Raw genomic sequence first — 21,001 nt, 5'->3', positions numbered from 1 at the left:
GAGACACGGGTTCATGCCCTGGTCCGGGAAGATCCCACATGCCGCGGAGCAACTAAGCCCGTGAGCCATGGCCGCTGAGCCTGTGCGTCCGGAGCCTGTGCTCCGCAACGGGAGAGGCCACAACAGTGAGAGGCCCGCATACCGCAAAAAAAAAAAAAAAAAAAAAAAAAAGTATATATATATATATATATATATATATATATATATATATATATATATATATATATATATACTACAATATACTACAACACTAGTAGTGGATGTTTAATGAGACAATAACTGATTTTTCTTTTTTCCTATTTTTCTGTAGTAATAAACCTTTTACTGAAAAAAGAAAAAAGCTTATTAGACTGCTTGACATTCCCTATTTTACTGACTACCGGGATGCATTACCATTGGTTTCAAGGGGTTACCTACTTCAAGTTTTATGATTCTTTAATTCAATATAGGATTTCTAGAAGGAAGTATAGTTATTTTTAAGTGAGAAGTGAGCAAGCGTTATTATTGACAGCAAGGGTCCAATACTCTTCTTTGCATTAGGGTGACCAGGGATAAGGGAGTATGAAGAAAGAGGCAGGAGAGAAGTCCAGCCATAGCCCCAAACCCTTAGGTGCTACTCTGAGCAACAGACTGTTCTTCGAAAACATCGAGGAGAGATGGGGCAACTACAGAGTTATTTTCATTTGGAATCAAGACTCAAATTTCCTTTGGAAACTGACCTATCCCACTTGAATGCCAACATTGATTAAAATAAGGAGAATAATCTACACTCTAATAACACAGTGTGGCAGAACAGAAAAAAATGCAACCAGAATCCAGAAAGCTGGAGGTGGGGGATGTTGGCCCAGCTCTTCTTCTAACTCTACGGGTGGCCTTCGGCACATCTCTCCCCGCTTTGGGCCTCAGTTTCCTCTTCTGTGAAATGGTGGGGAGGGAGGAGTCACACTTGATAATCACTAAGATCTCTTTCAGCTCAAAAAATGATCTGACCTCAAACTACACCTTTTTAATAAAATTTATTTCTACACTAGGAATTAATTAATAGATAGGAAATAGGGTTATAATAGTGCACAATCTGATTACAGTGCCATCAGAGAAGAGTCATGAAGAAACAGACAGTACCAAGGAAGAAGCTGCTAAGATGGAAAAGGAATATGGAACCTTGAAGGATTCCACAAAAGATGATGACTCCAACCCAAGAGGAAAGACAGATGAGCCAAAAGGTATGGAATTGACAGCTCTACGTTGACAATGAAATTGGGGAAGCAAAACTTTCACTTGAAGGGTCATCCAAAAGTCAAGCCCCGGGCTTCCCTGGTGGCGCAGTGGTTGAGAGTCCGCCTGCCGATGCAGGGTACGCGGGTTCGTGCCCTGGTCTGGGAAGATCCCACATGCCGCGGAGCGGCTGGGCCCGTGAGCCATGGCCGCTGAGCCTGTGCGTCCGGAGCCTGTGCTCCGCAATGGGAGAGGCCACAACAGTGAAAGGCCCGCATACCACAAAAGAAAACAAACAAACAAAAAAAGTCAAGCCCCACCAAATTGGAGAAATTAACATCATCTGTATACAGAAGATTCAGCACGTGGTACCTTTATTTGAATAGCAGTTTTTTTAATGGTCTTGAGTCTCCTGGAATGGCAAACTGGTTTCATCTTTTGATGGACTTTAACGTCCAGTGGGCTTTTGCACTTTGGGAGGAACACTCATGACCATTTGTGCATTGTTCAATGTCCAATTTATGATCTTATGAATTTATTAAGCAATATTCATTTAAACATAACTGACACTCCTCTTAATAGTCACATACTACTTATTTAACAAAGTCATCAAAATTTATAGATTTAACAAAGCAAATTTTCTTAATCATTTATACTGATTATAATCTGACACTTTCAAAGACTTGATTAAAAATCATAAATCAAATATATCACATTTCCTTAAATAACCTAAATACCTTAAAAAGCAAAAAAGCACACACTAAACTAGCCCAGTAATTATAAAACTTGTTTTTATCCTTATTCTTACACATTCCTGGGGTCAAATTTTTACTCAGCTCTAGTAAGTCGATATGATATAAATTCACATCTTCCAAGGTTTGAGAAACTTTACTATACCCAAAGAAAAAGACCTTATGAAGTTGCAAGTTCAAAGTCATTAACCCTCTGACTTCAGGTCAGGATGCGGGATCTGGTTGCACAGTCCAGTGTTTCAAGCCCCTTTAATTACAAAGTGTGCTGGTTACATCGTAGAAAATGTCTGTATCTCAGATAGATATTCTTTTTCTGAAACTCAGTGTCTTTACCGGAAGCTGTGAACAGATGGCTTAAACCTACTTTTTTTTTTTTTGTCATGATATATTGAACTCTTTGTTATAACTGGAACCCTATTTATTATCTTTTCTGTATCTCATTAGTAGGGTCATCTCATCTAGAGGTTTCCTTCCCTGGAAGCTGAGGGAATGGGTCACTGCTCTCTTGGGAGAGGGGGTAGCAAGTGTGACATTCAGCTAATTTATCATCTGGAAATACACCATTGGGCTCCCCTTTCATTGTTTATTACATATAATCATTAGTGGCAATGAACTGAGGGACTTCCCTTATTCCTTGCTGTAATCTGATAGGAGACCACAAAAGCTGATCATGTTCATGGTATAGCTCTTAATTTTGAAGAGACTGCTTGGCCCTCATACAAGTTCCCAGTCTCTCTTGCTCATACAGATAGAAACAGGTTCACATTCATACTTGATAATAGACCCATGCTTAACAGTGTCTATGTATTAAGGAGAAAAGAAAGAAGCTAGCTATGTATTTAATACCTTGTAACTTAATAACAGCAATAAAAGTACAAACTATTTCTCTCTTATATTACTACTCTCTTTGTTAACCCTTTATATTAAATTTCTCCATTTATGTAAGTTGTTCCAGTTAATGATGATAATGACGACGATGATGATTTTTGTTTAAATTGGTGTAGATTGGGCAGTAACCCTGCCTCCAAGTTTCTCCTTTATCCTTTTTGCCCTGTACCCAGTGGTTTTTAAAGCATCTATGCTCTCTGGCAACAACAGGCTATTTTTTTTAATTGAACTATAGAAAAATGTTGTATTAGTTTTAGGTTTACAGCAAAATATATATATATATTTTTTCAGATTCTTTTCCATTATAGATTATTACAAGATATTGAATATAGTTCCCTGTGCTATACAGGAGGTCCATGTTGTTTATTTATATATAGCAGTGTGTATCTGTTAATCCCAAACTCCTAAACAGGCTATTGTAGACCTACTCTGAATTTTCCTGTCCCCTCCCCCCAAAAAAACTTGAAATCAATTCTCCTTCAAAGAGTGCTGGTTCCTTTATGTAGAAAATATAGAAAATCCAACCTGCGTTACATGAGTTCAAATGAGTGGTGATGTTGGCCAAAGGTACTGCTTGTATTCCAGTTATTGGGACTTTTTGACACAGGGCTGAAAAAGACATTTTTTCTTAATATATCAAGTTCATGTCGATTTTTTCTATCTCATGAAGTTTTAGATTATTACACCCCTCTTCTCTCTAGGATGGATTTCATAGACCACCACAATTTTCTCCTATATTGACATTACTGACATATGAACTCTAATTGTTTGGTGGTAGCCTATGTTGGGAAAGGTTATGAGGTTGCATCTGGACTCAGGAGGAAAGAAAGAATGTTGCGATGATTAATTAATAATGTTTGTCATGGGCATGGAAAAGGGGAATTGGTGATATATGTGTCGACTTTGCTGACCAGTCATGCTGCCTTGATACTTCCAATCAACCCTAGGCCCACTTTGGATGAGTGGTAAACTTTTTAAAATATCTTTTTAAAATTATAGTAAAATATACATAACATCAAATTTACCATTGTAGCTTTTTAAAAAAAATTTTTTTTTTTTTTTTTTTTTTTTTTTTTTTTTGCGGCACGCGGGCCTCTCACTGCCGTGGCCTCTCCCGTCGCGGGGCACAGGCTCCGGACGCGCAGGCGCAGGGGTCATGGCTCACGGGCCCAGCCGCTCCGCGGCATGTGGGATCTTCCCGGACCGGGGCACGAACCAGCGTCCCCTGCATCGGCAGGCGGACTCTCAGCCACTGTGCCACCAGGGAAGCCCCATTGTAGCATTTTTAAGTGTACAGTTCAGTGGCATTAAGTACAATCATATCGTTGTGCTACCATCACCACCATCCATTTCCAGAACTCTTTTTCATCTTGCAAAATTGAAACTCTAAACTCATTAAATAGTAACTCACCATTCCCCCTCCCTCTTCAGCCCCTGGCAACCACCATTCTACTTTCTGTCTCTATGAGTTTGACTACTCTAGGTACTTCAGATAAGTGGAATCATGCAGCATTTGTTCTTTTGCTACCAGCTTATTTCACTTAACATAATGTCCTCAAGCTTCATGTACGCTGTAACGAGCATCAGAATTTCCTTCCTTTTTCAGGCTGAGTAATAGCCCATTGAATGTATATACCACATTTTGTTTATCCACCTATTTGCCTATGGACACTTGTGTTGCTTCCACATTTTGGCTACTGTAAATAATGCTGCTCTGAACAAACATCTCAAGACTAAAAAATATCCAATTTGGGCAGGGGAAATAGTCCTAGAAGTGGAATTTCTAGATCATATGATAATTCTATTTTTAATTTTTTGAGAAACCACTGTTTTCCATAGTGGTTTCACCCTTTTACATTCCCACCAACAGTGTGCAAAAGTTCCAGTTTCTACATATCCTCACCAACACTTTTATTTTCTGGTGGTTTTTTGTTTTGTTTTGTTTTTATGGTGGCCATCCTAATGGATGTGAGGTGGAGGATGAGTGGTAAACTTTTGAAAGACAGCTAAGCAGGAAAATAGTGGTCCTGTGGCCTGAGATAGAGAGGTAGGAATTGGGCAGCACAAAGGACTACAGCTCAGTGTGCCTGGATCATCTCCTCTGGGAGCAACTGACGTGTGATGACGACCATCCTTCCCTAGAACAGAGCAAGCCATAGCTATCTAGGTCAACTTACTCTCTGAGGCAGTATGCTCATTGCTTCGGACACCACCTTATATCGCTGTGCAAATATCCCTAGGAATGGGTGCTACCAGGTCTCTTACTTGTTTTAGGAAAGCATTATGTAAAAACAGAATATGAAGGAGTTGATTCTTGGTAGCTCACTACTTCCTATTTAGGGTGTGAGTGTGTGGAGACTAATGATGAGGTTAGATTTCTCATTAGGATTTCCATCAGGTAATAACGGGGAGAGAGAAGAGTAAAACTCCATCCTGTTAGTGTTAATCTTTGTAATGGCTCTCCTGAAACATTAGGAAAAGGGTAGGGATTTGGGGCTAAAATTAGTCTCCCCCCATTATTTAGAGACTTAATTTACTCATGCTACCCCTGATCCTATTTACTCTGGGATAAGAAAAACTGATTCTAATATGGTTTAGAAAACACCAAACTGAGCTTAAGCCAAGGGCCAACATTTCTTGGAAAAGATGTAGTTAATGCCCAAAAGGACATATTATGACATATATCTTTGTATTCACAGTTGCTTTATTTGCGCTTTTCTCAAAGGCTATTTTGCTTCTCTGTTATAAAACCCAGGGAGAAAACACCTGTTGTCTCTAGGCAGAAAAATAAAAGAATCTACGTGGGTGAATGCAGGGTTGGCTGGGTTTCTTGAGACATTTATTCAGCAATAAACATTCATTTATTCCAATGGCGTGTCTGGCACTGTGCACAGAAAGCTACAGAAAAAATTTAAGGACCAATGCCTGCCTTTGAGGACTCAGGCAAGCTCTGAAATGACCTAAGAATAGGCCTTAAATCATATGTAGGCAAATACAACACAAGCCACATATGTCTCTCCCTTACTGATGAGTCAGCAGCATATAGAACAGGCTCCCTTCAGAGAGAAAGCTGGAGGACATTACAGAGCAGAGCAAGAGATGAGGTAATAGCTAAAACCACTTGAGGAAATAATTATAAGCAGGACACATTGGCAGGAATATCTGTAGAGAGTCTGTTTTGGTCTTGCAATGTGAAGTGATGGCCCCATCCAACAAAGGCAAATATTGATTAACCATGCCAAGCATATGCTGAGGCCTGTGAGGAAGAGGAATAACAACAACAGACTACATTTATGTCACTCTTCAACTTACAAAGCAAGTTTACATGCATCTCACTTCAGGCTAAATATAAAAAATCCAATTTAATTACCAGTGATGAAAAATGACACGTTCACCTTTGAAAATATTTTAGACTATTTAAACCCTTGCTTTCTACAGGGACTCACACTAAGAATAATATTTTAAGATATCAGTTTCTAGTTGGTGCAGTTATTTGAATGATTTGATAATTATTCCTAAATATAGGGATATGCCAATGAAGTCAGATTTACTCCAATTTCAACCATATCTATAATGATGCTTAATTTTTCAAATAAATTGCTCTCTGGAGACCGAAGAACTTTAAAGTTTTATTCCATGATCTAAGTGGGGCTCTTTTTGCCAGTTTGATGTTTACTCATTCACTTCTGCTCTATGAGTCACTGAAAATCTTTTTAAAAAATCATCCAAGGGGTGAAATAAGCATTACAATACCCATAAACTCATTCCAATGCTATCATTTGTCAAGTTTATGGCTAGATAATGGAATTAAGATGAAAAGGTCATCTCTAAGATAACTTTCACCTAAATGTCCTATCGTCCCCCTTTTTTTTTTTAATCTTTAAAAATATTTATTTATTTATTTATTTTTGGCTGTGTTGGGTCTTCGTTGCTGCATGCAGGCTTTCTCTAGTTGCAGTGAGCAGGGGCTACTCTTCATTGCAGTGTGTGGCTTCTCTCGTGGAGCACGGGCTCCAGGCACACAGACTCACTAGTTGTGGCTCACGGACTCTAGAGCACAGGCTCAGTAGTTGTGGCGCACAGACTTAGTTGCTCTTCGGCATGTGGGATCTTCCCAGACCAGGGCTTGAACCCGTGTCCCCTGCGCCGCCAGGGAAGCCCCCCCGTATCTTCTTTACAGAAGCCAGAAAAGAGAAAGCAGCTTATTTAATTAATAAATTGATAATAAGTTGACTAACTCATGGGGATGCTTTTATTTTTAAAGCAACACAGGAGGGGAAAATTCATGTCTTTATTCAAGCCCCAAGGCATTCTGTTGGAAATGTCCACAAATAGTGAGGCTGTCTTCTTCCCTATGAGTCAGCAGGTGTGCCAGGAGCTAAGGCAGGCCAGAGACCTACCACCAACACAGGATTTTCCAGGACAGCAAAGGAGAATTTCTCCCCATATACAGGAAGCACGGATCTTCTTTTCAGAATTCACTCCTTAATTTACAAATAAGTAAACCAAGCCTTAGAAGATGAACAGTCTCACCCAAGAGCTCATAGGCAAAGAGTGGCAGAGCTGGGCCTTGAACTTCTGTCCCTTGACTCTCACCAGTGCTCATCCCAGCATCCCGTGCTGCATCTTGCAGGCATGTCAAATGGCATCAATTTGCACAAGTTTTTTTTTTTTTGGCAACGCCATTCGGCTTGTGGGATCATTATTATTATTTTGGCGGGGGGGGTGCGTTGGGTTTTTGCTGCTGCGCGTGGGCTTTCTCTAGTTGTGCGAGCGGGGGCTACTCATCCTTGCAGTGCACGAGCTTCTCATTGCTGTGGCTTCTCTTGTTGCAGAACATGGGCTCTAGGCTCGTGGGCTTCAGCAGTTGTGGCACGCGGGCTCAGTAGTTGTGGTGCACGGGCTTAGTTGTTCCGAGGCATGTGGGATCTTCCTGGACCAGGGCTCGAACCCGTGTCCCCTGCATTAGCAGGCATATTCTTAACCACTGTGCCACCAGGGAAGCCCAGCTTGTGAGATCTTATTTCCCTGACCAGGGATTGAACACAGGCCCTCGGCAATGAAAGCGCCAAGTCCTAACCACTGGACCACCAGGGAATTTCCACAAAAATTCTTTAATTGAATGGCTCTGGGGCCCACCTTGACATCCATGATACCAGTATCAGTTGCTTTGTTCAAACCTATAATCATATAATCTTTACTATATGGAATTTTAAGCATTATATCAAACAATTTTCATAAGCACTCTTTTCAAACATCTAATATCTTTAGTATATCCAACATTCAGTAGGTTAAAGCTATTGATTTCTACAGAGTTGTTTGTTTTGCCTTGGTTTGGTTTGGTTTGGTTTTTTTGAGGAGGATTTTGCAGATCAGGGGAGCATATCAGGATCAGGACAAAGTCATGTATAATAAAGGATATTTCTCTTGCAGGGCTGAGAACCAGAACAGCCAGAAAAACAGGGCTGCATCTTGTTCTCTGGCTCTCTTCCCATCTGCTTCAGCATACGTTTTAAGGCTTGTGCCATATTACCTCAGCCATGAGCTATTTTTTTCCAAAGGAAGCTGAAATTAATTTGAAAAAAATAAGCCAGTTTTGCAAAGTGGACTCTCATGGGCTTTTAATGCACACTGTGTAAATAAAAGATTTGCTTTATAGCTCCCGAGAAGAGAAAATGTAAACAGGAACCAGCTGCTTGTCTCTAAGAGCAGAGGAACACCTGCTTTTATTCCCATTGTTTCCAGTGCCCCAGCAAATGGGTGGAGGTCTCACTACTGGTGGCAGTGGTTCCCAAATTTTGCCCCACATTCGAATCATCTCAGTATTGCTTTAAGAAAATCCTGATACTTAGTCCCTCCTCCAGATATTCTGATCTATTTGGCATGAGGAGTTACCCGGGCATCAGGATTTTTAAAAGCTCCCCCAAATGATTCCAATGTGCAGCCAAGTTTGAGAACCACTGCCTGTTGGCCAGTTTGGTAATGACAACAACAGTCACTAAATCTCTAGTAGAAAAGGTGAATTTTACCCAGTTCCACTCATTAGAGGTTCCAGATTCATTCTGGTTCAAGATCAGGCTCTGGGGCTTCCCTGGTGGCACAGTGGTTGAGAATCCGCCTGCCGATGCAGGAGACACGGGTTCGTGCCCGGGTCCGGGAAGATCCCACATGCCGCGGAGCGGCTGGGCCCGTGAGCCATGGCCTCTGAGCCTGCGCATCCGGAGCCTGTGCTCCGCAATGGGAGAGGCCACAACAGTGAGAGGCCCGTGTACCACAAAAAAAAAAAAAAAAAAAAAAGATCAGGCTCTGACCCTTACTCAGCTGTCTGCTTGGGCACATCACTTAGCCTCCCTGAGCCTGAGTTTCCTCATGAGTAAAATGGGAATAATAATGCTTATTTCATAGAGCTCTGTGAAGATTAAGTGACACATGGATATAGTATGTTTAGCACATTGGTAGGTGTTTTTATTTAGTTAGTTTGTTTTTTTGCGGTACGCGGGCCTCTCACTGTTGTGGACTCTCCTGTTGCGGAGCACAGGCTCCGGACGCGCAGGCTCAGCGGCCATGGCTCACGGGCCCAGCAGCTCTGCGGCATGTGGGATCTTCCCGGACCGGGGCACGAACCCGTGTCCCCTGCATCGGCAGGCGGATTCTCAACCACTGCGCCACCAGGGAAGCCCTAGTTAGTTGGTTTTGCCTGCGTTGGGTCTTCGTTGCTGCACGCGGGCTTTCTCTAGTAGCGGCAAGCAGCGGCTACTCTTCGTTGCGGTGCACAGGCTTCTCATTGTGGTGGCTACTTTCTGTGGAGCATGGGTTCTGGGTGCTTGGGCTTCAGTAGCTGTGGCACGTGGGCTCAGTAACTGTGGCTCGCAGGCTGTAGAGCGCAGGCTCAGTAGTTGTGGCGCACAGGCTTAGTTGCTCTGCGGCATGTGGGATCTTCCTGGACCTGGGCTCGAACCTGTGTCCCCTGCATTGGCAGGCGGATTGTGCCAATGCAGAATCCACCTGCCAATGCGCCACCAGGGAAGCCCTCGTAGGTGTTTCAAATTGTTTCTGATGTAATTATCATTTAAATTCAGAATCCATTGAATTTCAAGTCTTGTAAATAAACAATTCATTTTTTGAGGAAGGAGGGAAGGGAGGGAGGGAGGGAGGGAGGGAGGAAGGAAGGAAGGAAGGAAGGAAGGAAGGAAGGAAGGAAGGAAGGAAGGTAGGTAAACTTATACCATTTATTCTTTTTAAAAATTGTAGTTTCCCTAGTTTGGATTCCATGCTCACCAAACAATCTTCTGATTATGATTAGCTTCTATATAAGAAGCCTTCATCCATTTACTCACTCAACAAATATTGACTGAGTGCCTATTTTGTATTAGGCTTTATTCTAGGCATGGGAGTACATCAGTAAACAAGAAATATTTCTAAGGGAGGAAGACAAATAATAAGCTTACTAAATAAATTATGTCATACGGTAGAAAGTGATACATACTATGGATAAAAATAAAGCAGAAAATGGGAATGAGGGTGATGGGGGCGGGATAATTCTATTTTAAGTTAGAGAAACAGCCCTAATCATGTATGTTATGATCTACAAGATAGTAGTCTTTTAATGGATTACAGTCTAGCTTTCTTTAAGCTGCAGTAAACTCAGTCTTTATTGTGGGATGATAATGTTAATATGGTGAATAAAATTATTTTTCATGCATTTCATACTTTTAAAAATGCAACACCATTTTTATAGGTAATTGGTCACTGAGCAAAAAGCAACCTGACAAGATGACGCTCAGTCCCCTACTTCCAATTGTCTTAGGTTGGGTTCCCTCCAAAGCAGACCGAGAGGAGGATTTGAGGTGGAGTTTTTAATTGACAGGTGACCCCCGGAAGCTCTACTGGGGGATAGGTCCATGAGACAGGGAAGGGGTAGAAGCCACTGTGGTGTGTTAATGAGCAGACTTCAGCTGTGGGTATGGGGCTCAGTCCCGTGAGGACCTCTGGGGACCATGTGGACTGAGCCGAGGAGTGAGGAAGCTGGGGTGTATATCTGCCAATCCTGTCCATCACTGGCTGAGGACTCCTCTATTAGCATATCTAGAATACGGGAAGCATAGTGTCTGCTACACTATGGCCAAAACCTCATATTTATATTTTACTCTCCTAATTCAGAATTTTTAATATAGTGTCTAAACAGAGTCTAAGCTGGGATATTCCTTTTCCCAAATAAGCTCTCCACAGGGTGTAGAGAAAAGAGAACCCTCCTACGTTGTTGGTGGGAGTGTAAATTGGTGCAGCCACTGTGGAGATTCCTTAAAAAACTAAAAATAGAACTACCATATGATCCAGCAATCCCACTCCTGGTATATATCTGGAAAAAACTGTAATTCGAAAAGATACATGTACCCCAATGTTCATTGCAGCACTATTTTCAATAGCCAAGACATGGAAACAACCTAAATGTCCATAGACAGATAAATGGATAAAGAAGATGTGGTATATCGCTCAGCCATAAAAAGGAATGAAACTGAGTTATTTGTAATGAGGTGGATGGAACTAGAGTCTGTCATACAGGGTGAAGTAAGTCAGAAAAAGAAAAACAAATACCGTATGCTAATGCATATAATATGGAATCTATAAAACGGTATTGATGAACCTAGTGGCAGGGCAGGAATAAAGGTGCAGACGTAGAGAATGGACTTGAGGACACAGTGGGGGAAGGGTAAGCTAGGACAAAGTGATAGAGTAGCATTGACATATATATACTACCAAGTGTAAAATAGATAGCTAGTGGGAAGCAGCCGTATAGCACAGGGAGATCAGCTCAGTGCTTTGTGACTACCTAGAGGGGTGGGATAGGGAGGGTGGGAGGCAGGCTCAAGAGCGAGAGGGTTTGGGGACATATGTATACATATAGCTGATTCACTCTGTTGTACAGCAGAAACTAACACACCATTGTAAAGCAATTATACTCCAATAAAGATGTTTAAAAAAAAGATATGGTATGTAAATGGAATACTACTCAGCCATTAAAAAAATGAAATAATGCCATTTGCAGCAACATGGATGGACCTAGAGATTATCATACTAAGAAAGTCAGAAAGAGAAAGACAAATATCATATATCACTTATATGTGAAATCTAAAATATGACACAAATGAACTTATCTATGAAACAGAAACAGACTTATAGACATAGAAAACAGACTTGTGGTTGCCAGTGGCAGGGGAGGAGATGGATTGGGAGTTTGGGATTAGCAGATGCGAACTATTATATATAGGATGGATAAACAACAAGGTTCTACTGTACAGATCAGGGAACTATATTCAATATCCTGTGATAAACAATAATGGAAAAGAATATGAAAAAGAATGTATATATATGTGTGTATATATATATAACTGAATCACTTTGCTGTACAACACAAATTAACACAACATTGTAAATCAACTATACTTCAATAAAATAAATGTTAAAACTTAAAAAAAAAAGGGGGACTTCCCTGGGGGCACAGGGGTTAAGAATCCACCTGCCAATGCAGGGGACAGGGGTTCGAGCCCTGGTCCAGGAAGATCCCACATGCTGTGGAACAGCTAAGCCTGTGCTCCACAGCTACTGAGCCTGCACTCTACAGCCCGTGAGCCACAACTACTGAGATCACGTGCCACAACTACTGAAGTCCGTGCACCTATAGCCCATGCTCCGCAACAAGAGAAGCCACAGCAATGAGAAGCCCACGCACCAAAATGAAGTGTAGCCCCTGCTCGCAGCAACTAGAGAAAGCCCATGCGCAGCAGCGGAAGACCCAATGCAGCCAAAAATAAAAATAAATAAATAAATTTATTTTAAAAATAAGCTCTCCATATTAGGATATAATATCCTAGGTGAGACTGTGGGAAGAATGTTTAAAGGTATTCAAAGAGCAAGACTTTTTTTTAAACATCTTTATTGGAGTATAATTGCTTTACAATGGTGTGTTAGTTTCTGCTTTATAACAAAGTGAATCAGCTGTACATATACACTATATCCCCATATCTCCTCCCTCTTGTGTCTCCCTCCCACCCTCCCTATCCCACCTTTCTAGATGGTCACAAAGTGCCGAGCTGATCTCCCTGTGCTATGTGGCTGCTTTCCACTTGCTATCTATTTTACATTTGGTAGTGTATATATGTCCATGCCACTCTCTCACTTTGTCCCAGCTTACCCTTCCCCATCCCCGTGTCCTCAAGTCCATTCTCTACGTCTGCGTGCATCTTTAGAGCAAGACTATTTTCACACATCCTCAAAAGTTTCAGAAGCTCTAATTACCTGGTGTGCTAATGACAAATCATTATTATCTATTCATTAAAGCAAGCCCTATGAGAACCACTACTTTGATTTAAATTCTTTAAAAATAACGAGGTTGCATTCTTTAGAAACAGTCTAAGATTTCTTTCCTTCTTCAAAATGCTTTTTCTATCCGAATTGATTTGAAATAATGCTGTGTTTTTTGGTTTTGCTTTTTGTTTGTTTGTTTTTGTTACCAAATCTGATGACCTTCTTAGCAAATGGGCAACAGACAATGAAAATCTTTACATTCATTGTGCTGCAATGTTGTAACATCAGTCAGGACGACATTGGTCTTTCATGTGCTCTAACATTCTTAAAAGCAAAGAATTAAAATCATTTACACAGGCAACTGAACTGAATAGAGGCTGAAAATTGTGGCTCTCTTCTTTTGTCCACTTACCCCTTTTTGCAAAGGAGTTTCTTTGTGCTTCATTGGGGACCAGGTAACATGGAACCCTAGTGGTGACGTAAGAGTGAGCTCACAAGATCAGGAAGAAAGATGCTCAGGAAGTCATTTAAGTAAATGTTGTGGTGGAAATTGGAACATCAGCAAATCTTAAGGCAATGTTACTGTTCATGGATTGTAGTCAGATGTACCCAGATTCAAGCCTGGCTCTACTACTTACTAGCCTTGTAATCTTACTTCACAAGGCTAGTAAGTAGTTACTTCCTCTCTCTAAGCCTCAGTTTCTTCACCTCTAAAATGGGGATTAAATAGGACTGCGTCAAAAGGTTGTTGTGAAGGATAAAAGAGAGAATGTATTTTGGAGCACAAAACACAGCCTCTGGCACATAGTAAGCACACAGTACAGGTAGCTCAACCAAGAGGTCTGGGCAGTAGACTAGGGGTAACAGGGTTCAAAGGGGGTTCAGAACAGGTGGTCACCACACTGAGCTCTGACAGCCATTGCTTCTGCAAAGGCCCTGGACTTTAAAAGCCTCTTTTCTTAGGCCATCCAGTACTCTCCAGATCAACTGATCTCTTGGTACAGACACTCTGAGCATTAGGGACCCACCTGATTAAGGGGATGGTTGATTTCTTTGAGACAGAACAAAGCTACATCAGTGCTCATGTCTGAATACAAGTCTTATCTTTAAGATAGTGCAGGTAACAGAAACTTGGCCAGACTAGAGTCCAAATTTCACCTCTGTTACTATTTCCTGTATGGCCTCAGCCAAATCACTTAGCTTCTCTGAGCCTTAGTTTCCTCATCTCTAAGTTAATGATCATACCCACTTGCAGACAACAAGGCACCTAAAGGGTGTCACAGGGCGGGTGCTTCAGTGATGCCTGGTATTCTCCTGCCACACTTAAAGCCCATCAGAGAATGTTTACATCCAGGGGAATTTTACTAGAACGAGTTTTAAGTTTCACTATCCAGCCTTGAAATGAGGTCCAGGTCTCTTCTTCATCTGAGTTTTTACATACTCCCTAACAGATTGGGCAGAAGATCTGTATAGCAGCTTACACAAAGCCACAAACTTGGACTTACTTATCATTTATTTGGTGATGGAGTCTTAAGTATCTGCCTCTCTGATTCAGTTCTTGACCTGATAATACTCTTCAGTTTGAAAGAACCATCCCTAACTGGAAATGACCCAATCTGAGACTGGTAGGGACCCAACCATCCAGTGAACTGAATCAAAACTCTCTCTGCCAGGACATCAAAGTGTATTTATGGGCTTCCCTGGTGGCGCAGTGGTTGAGAGTCCGCCTGCCGATGCGGGGGACATGGGTTCGTGCCGCGGAGCGGCTGGGCCCGTGGGCCGTGGCCGCTGGGCCTGCGCGTCCGGAGCCTGTGCTCCGCGGCAGGAGAGGCCACGGCAGTGAGAGGCCCACGTACCGCAAAAAAAAAAAAAAAAAAAAAAAAAAAAAGTGTATTTATTTGTGTTGGGGGATAATGGCCTCTTGACATTGCCAACCTGGACCTGCCTCCTGGACTCTTATCCCGCCCACACACAGAAATATGCACACCACCTACTTAGGGACGGTCCCCACCAAGTGCTTGATAAGTCCAATATTTGTTCATGATCTCAAACATAAGTGTGGTCTTTAGAAAGGGATGCAGTGATATTTTTATGAGTGTTTAATATGGGTTCTCTTGCCTTTTCCAGGGAAGACAGAAGCCTATTTGGAAGCCATCAGAAAAAATATTGAGTGGTTGAAGAAACACAACAAGAAAGAAAATAAAGAAGGTAAGGAATTAGTGTTGTTATAAACTGCAAAGTTCACCAATTTGTCGGGAGCTCTTATTTTATTTTATTTTATTTTATTTTATTTTATTTTGGCCAAGCAGCTTGTGGGATCTTAGTTCCCCGACCAAGGATTGAACCCCGGCCCACGGCAGTGAAAGGGTGGAGTCCTAACTACTAGACCACCAGGGAATTCCCAGGAGCTCTTTGATTCCCACAATCAAAGTAGTCTAAAGTCCCCTCTCAGAGCCCAAAAGACTCTAGGTGCTTCTCAGATGCGCAAGGGAATAGACCTCCATTTCTCTTATTTTTCAAATCAGCCTTTCAAGCAAAGGCATTTTCTTTTCTTTTCCATTTTATTATAAAAAATGTCCAACAGGAGCAGAGAGAACAGTATAATGAATTACCATGCTTCCATCACCCACCTTCAATAATTATCAACATTTTGCCAATCTTGTTTTGTGTACCCACCCGCCTCCCTTCTCTTGGAGTATCTTAAAGACGTTTCCTGAGCACGTATTAGGTGCACCCTGCAGTCAGGAAGGTAGTTGCTCACTTAGTCAAAACAAAACACAGAACCGGACTCCGTTCTGAGTGCCAGAGATGTGAAGGACCATAAGATGCAGCCCCTCACCCCCTGCCAGGTTGCTCACGCCATCAATACACCTCCGGTGGGCCCTGCTCAGGGCTAACACAGATAACATGGTGGTACAGAGGAGGTGAGAAGAGGGGCACATCTCTGTACATCGGGAGAAAGAGCTGCAGGAAAGCCTTTGCTGGAAAGGCAAGGAAGAATTTTCGAGTGAGGAGAGATAGAAGCAGAGGGAACACTGGTGCAAAGACGTGAAAGGACAAAAGAGAGTGACGCATTACGGGAACTGGAGCCAGTTTTCCAGGAGCACTGAGGTCTGCACACAGAGCTGGGGAGGTGGGCTGCGGCCAAGTCAGCAGGAGGCTTGTGCACCCTGCAGAGGAGGTTAATTTTAGCCCAAGGGCTTAAAATTAGGGCTTAATTAGGTTAAGGACTGAGAAATCTCTCTGGCAGCAGTATGGTTACAGATTGGATAAATAAAACCCCAGAAGCCAGGTAAGAGATAGGAAGTAAGGATCTGGAGCAGATATATTATGGCTTAAACCAAGGCAAAGCAGAGGAACTAAAGAAGAAGGGAGAGGCTCAAGAGCTATGCGGAGAGAGGATTCCAGTATGATTCCCAGGTGTCTGGCCAGAGCAGTTGCAAAGTGATGCTTTTAAAATGAGATTAGCAGTGCTTTTCAAACTTGAAAATGCATTCAAATCACCTGTGGAGCTTCCAAATATCCTAATGCCCACAGGACCACTAAATCAAACTTGAGGGGCAGGACCCAGGCATCAGTATTTTTTAAACTTTCATGATTCCATTGTGCAACCAAGTTTGAAAACCAATGAGATAGAACACAGTGGGTGCAAGAAGTATGTATTTTCAGCACCCCTTTAGCCTGTGATCATACAAGTTGAGTGAGATGGAAACAATTATCAGGTCTTCACACATACTTTATTTGGTTCAAAATGATATGAATTTCTGGGCTATCAGTTCCATTAAAATTCACATGAACCATATTTCATCAAATCTGTCATTGATTGAAAAATGCACCATTGTTTCATGTACCACTACAGAAGAAAAATTAGAACATGCCATCAATTATGGCAAAGACTTTAAATATTTTTTAAAGTTTATCTTAGAATCAGTGTAATAACAGTATGTACCAAAATGCATTCTGAAACCAATGTAAATTGTAGGGACCAACCATTTAGAATATTTATGTTATTTCTTTCACTGACTAACACATGAATCTGACTCCTGGTCATAATCAGCAACATCCTGCAATTCAGTCTTCCAGTTCCAGAAAAGACCAACCTAGTAAATCATGGAACTCTAGTGCGTGCATATTGAAGGCTCTGTGAGCAAGCTTCCAAATGACAGTGGTGGGTATGAGGTTCCCTTCTGCCTCCAGGAGGTGAGGGTGACATGCTGTTCACCCTTCTGAAGGCAGAAACAGAGAGCTCTTCTACTGCCTTCATATGTGCTCTGCCTGACTTGGGCCATCTCTCAAAGCCTGTGGGGACCCAGTCCTAGAGCCATACAGCTTCTGCAGCTGTGGGAGCAGGAAGTCTTACTATTAGTTCTGACCTTCCTTAACCTCTGCAGATGCCCTTTGCTTGACAGGGGCCTGGGTGACCTGAATCTCCTTCCCAAATCCAGAGAAGGGAAGTCCATGTGATGTGATAGTGAGGAAGACGATGAAATCTTATGGAGCCTTAAAAAGAAAGTTTGTGGGCTTCCCTGGTGGCGCAGTGGTTGAGAGTCCGCCTGCCGATGCAGGGAGCACGGGTTCGTGTCCCGGTCCGGGAGGATCCCACACGCCGCGGAGCGGCTGGGCCCGTGAGCCATGGCCGCTGAGCCTGCGCGTCCGGAGCCTGTGCTCTGCAACGGGAGGGGCCACAACAGTGAGAGGCCCGCGTACCGCAAAAAAAAAAAAAAAAAAAAAAAGGAAGTTTGTACTTTTAATAAAGTGAATTACAGCCCTTATCTCTTTTGAGCCTTACAGCCTTCAAACCTCTTTTAAGTAGCAAGTTAGCTGCTCCTAGTGTACTCTAACCGCCAGCTAGGGCAGAGCTGGGATGGACTCCAGTGACCTTTCCTCTGCACCATGCCAGTTTTCCCATGGCACACAGTGACAGCCATGTCACCAAGAGACCATTTTTCCATTTCAAAAGAAAGCAAAATATTTTCCTGTTTGTCCATTCAAATCACCTGGACCACTTCACAGCTGTTTTGGGGAGTCTGCCTTTTGTCCCACTAAAGATATTGACCCAGAACCGATTCTGAAGAACCAGTGATGATTCAAAGGTGCCTCTTTGTGCCCTATGAGTCAGTCAGGAATCAGCTCGGGAGGTGCACACAGAATGTACACTCAGCTTGATTCTCTAACTCGCGCCTGAGAGAAAGGGAAAGTCAACAACCGAAACAAAACTGAGCCTCCAAACACTTGCTGAATGTTCTGCACGTGTTAGATGCTTCATATTCACTACTTCAAGGCCGTACAGTGGTCAAAGCATTGACTACAGACAGACCTGAATTCAGAACCTGACTCTATTATGACCGGAGCAAGTGACTTACCTCCTCTGTCCTGTTTCTTCATTTCTGAAACGGGGACACTAATGCTTTCCTCATGCGGTTTTGTGAGGAGCAAATAAGATGATGGTTGTAAAGTGTCCAGTGCTGGGAGTTCTCTCTTCAATCCTCATGGCTGAGCCCAAACTGAAAGGAGCAAATGCCCTCCTGGGTGGAGAGGAAACAGCCTCTCTCTGAGCCTCAGCTCACCACGGTATGATAAACACCTGGTGCTTGTACAGAGGTCCTTCAAGTCTGGTTTTCCTTTCATGCAGGGTCTTAAAGATGCCCAAGTGACCCAGGTTCATCTTCTATTCAGGGTAGCTAAAGGTGGCCATGGAATGCTCTGAGCTTTTGTATCCCCCTCTCTCTTTTCTCCTCCATAGGATGTACTGTATGTAGCCATTAAAAATGGTGTTTCTGGGCTTCCCTGGTGGCGCAGTGGTTGAGAGTCCGCCTGCCAATGCAGGGGATACGTGTTCGTGCCCCGGTCCGGGAAGATCCCACATGCCGCGGAGCGGCTGGGCCCGTGAGCCACGGCCGCTGAGCCTGTGTATCCGGAGCCTGCGCTCCACAATGGCAGAGGCCACGACAGTGAGAGGCCCGCATACCACAAAAAAAAAAAAAAAAAGGTGTTTCTGAGGAATATCAATGCTCACTGTGTAAACTGAAAAGGAATGAGGTATAAGGTTGAATGTACCCTGTGATCATAACTGTGTTGAGAAAGATACATCCAAAAGCTAAAAGGAAACAGAACAAAATATATCCACTCTGGTTATCAATGATTAATAGAATTCAGGTGATTTAAATTTTATTTTCATGTTTCTGTATTTTCCATATTTTAAAACAATTATATAACACTTAAAGAATCAAGGGAAGATGTGGGGGTTTTTTTCAAGCCTTCAGAAACATGCCACCAGCAGCCTCCTAACTTGGTCGAGGATCTCTTTGTGTTTTATGGACGGTTCAATGGTTTACCTAAATTTTTTGTTTAAGTAGGACAGAGGAACCACAAAGAGGTTATGGTTTCATTTTTCACTCCATGCATGTAATTCAAACAACTGAAAATCAAGGTAATTCTTAATACGGAAAAAAAAAGTCGGTTGTCACAGCAACATGGGCTTAACCAGTGTAACAAGTTCAAGTCAGTACACCTGGTTCTGATCATAACTTTTACTAGCGGGTGTGACCTTGAATAAGGCACTTAAGCTTTAGGGTCTTGTTACCCCAAGTGTGTTTCCTGAACCAGCAGCATCAGCATCTCCTGGACCTTGTTTAAAACGCAGAATCTGGGGCACCACCTCAGGCCTACTGAATACAAATTTGCAACTTTCCAAAAGCCCCAGGTGATTGGTATAAATATTAAAGTTTGCGGAAGGCCTGGTTTATGAGCCTGTTCCCTCTCTGGTCAAATGAGGGCTGTTCTCCCCACCTGAACACCTCGAAAAGTTGTGATGAAGAGCAGATGGGATAACATAATGCGTGTAAACATGATGTGAACCTGCAAACTACAGCACAAATGCCAAGAACTAAAATGCCTTCCAACGTGAAAGACAGGGCATGGTAATGATGTTCCACAAAATGCTTCTTCGTTAATGGTAATCACTGTAACGGGCTGTGCTTTCCTTATCTTTGCTCATGATACTCTAATGATATTTTCCAGATTATGACCTTTCAAAGATGAGGGACTTCATCAACCAACAAGCTGATGCTTATGTGGAGAAAGGCATCCTTGATAAAGAAGAAGCCGATGCCATTAAGCGTATTTACAGCACCCTGTAAAAATGGCAAATGACCCAAGAGTCTTTTAACTGTTTCAGAAAACATAGTGTAGCTTAAAACACTTCTAATTCTGTGATTAAAGTTACTTTGACCCAAGGATTATTAGAAAGTGCTGAATTTACAGTAGTTAATCTGTTAGAAGTGGTTAAAACATAGCTTTCTTGCCATAAAAACTATCCAAAAAGTAAAGTTGTATGTAAGCTGACATTTTGTATATAGAATCCTTATTTCCTTATAGATTTACATTTTATAAGCAGATATATGTTGCTTTGGAAAAGCCTGTAATGGACTGAACTTAAAACTGAACCCTCATCCCACAGTGTCACACATACAAGCACCCCTTGAAGAATTAGGGGGTTCTGTTTTCAAGGCATGCTGGGTACCAAAGCACCTCATAGGATATCTCTGTTATAAGATGTCATTTCCATACCTCTTCCCTTTTGGGAGTTTAAATAAATTCACATTTCCTCATAGCCTCTATAGCTTAAAGTATAGCTATCTGCTTTTTTGCCTGCTCCTGCTGGCTCTTTATCAGGCCCAATGGCACAGAAAGGAACCTGAAAAATGGGCATAGGATTTGCTGGATTTATTAACAATTCCCCCCAACTCTCAACATTTTCTATTAGTGAGTTTTCAGACATTGAGTTTTTCTCTTAAGAGGGATACTACCTATGTACTCTCCAAGACAAATGAAGTCATAAA

General features: G+C 42.2%; 1 protein-coding gene across 1 annotated transcript in view; it reads left to right on the top strand.

Annotated features, from left to right (window-relative positions):
- Window positions 1-20,772, top strand: part of SCG3 (secretogranin III) — a 39,163-nt gene extending 18,391 nt beyond the window's left edge. The window contains exons 10-12 of the mRNA XM_059056268.2: window positions 1,086-1,223; window positions 15,288-15,368; window positions 20,181-20,772. Of these exons, the coding sequence (XP_058912251.1) occupies window positions 1,086-1,223; window positions 15,288-15,368; window positions 20,181-20,299 (338 nt within the window). The 3' untranslated portion in view covers window positions 20,300-20,772. The remainder of the gene's footprint in view (window positions 1-1,085; window positions 1,224-15,287; window positions 15,369-20,180) is intronic.
- Window positions 20,773-21,001: the final 229 nt, after the last annotated feature.

Source organism: Kogia breviceps, chromosome 3, assembly GCF_026419965.1.
Source record: "Kogia breviceps isolate mKogBre1 chromosome 3, mKogBre1 haplotype 1, whole genome shotgun sequence".
In the NCBI taxonomy this organism is placed as follows: Eukaryota; Metazoa; Chordata; class Mammalia; order Artiodactyla; family Physeteridae; genus Kogia; species Kogia breviceps.
Note: the sequence above shows the minus strand (reverse complement) of the source record. Positions and strands in the feature narration are given on the sequence as shown.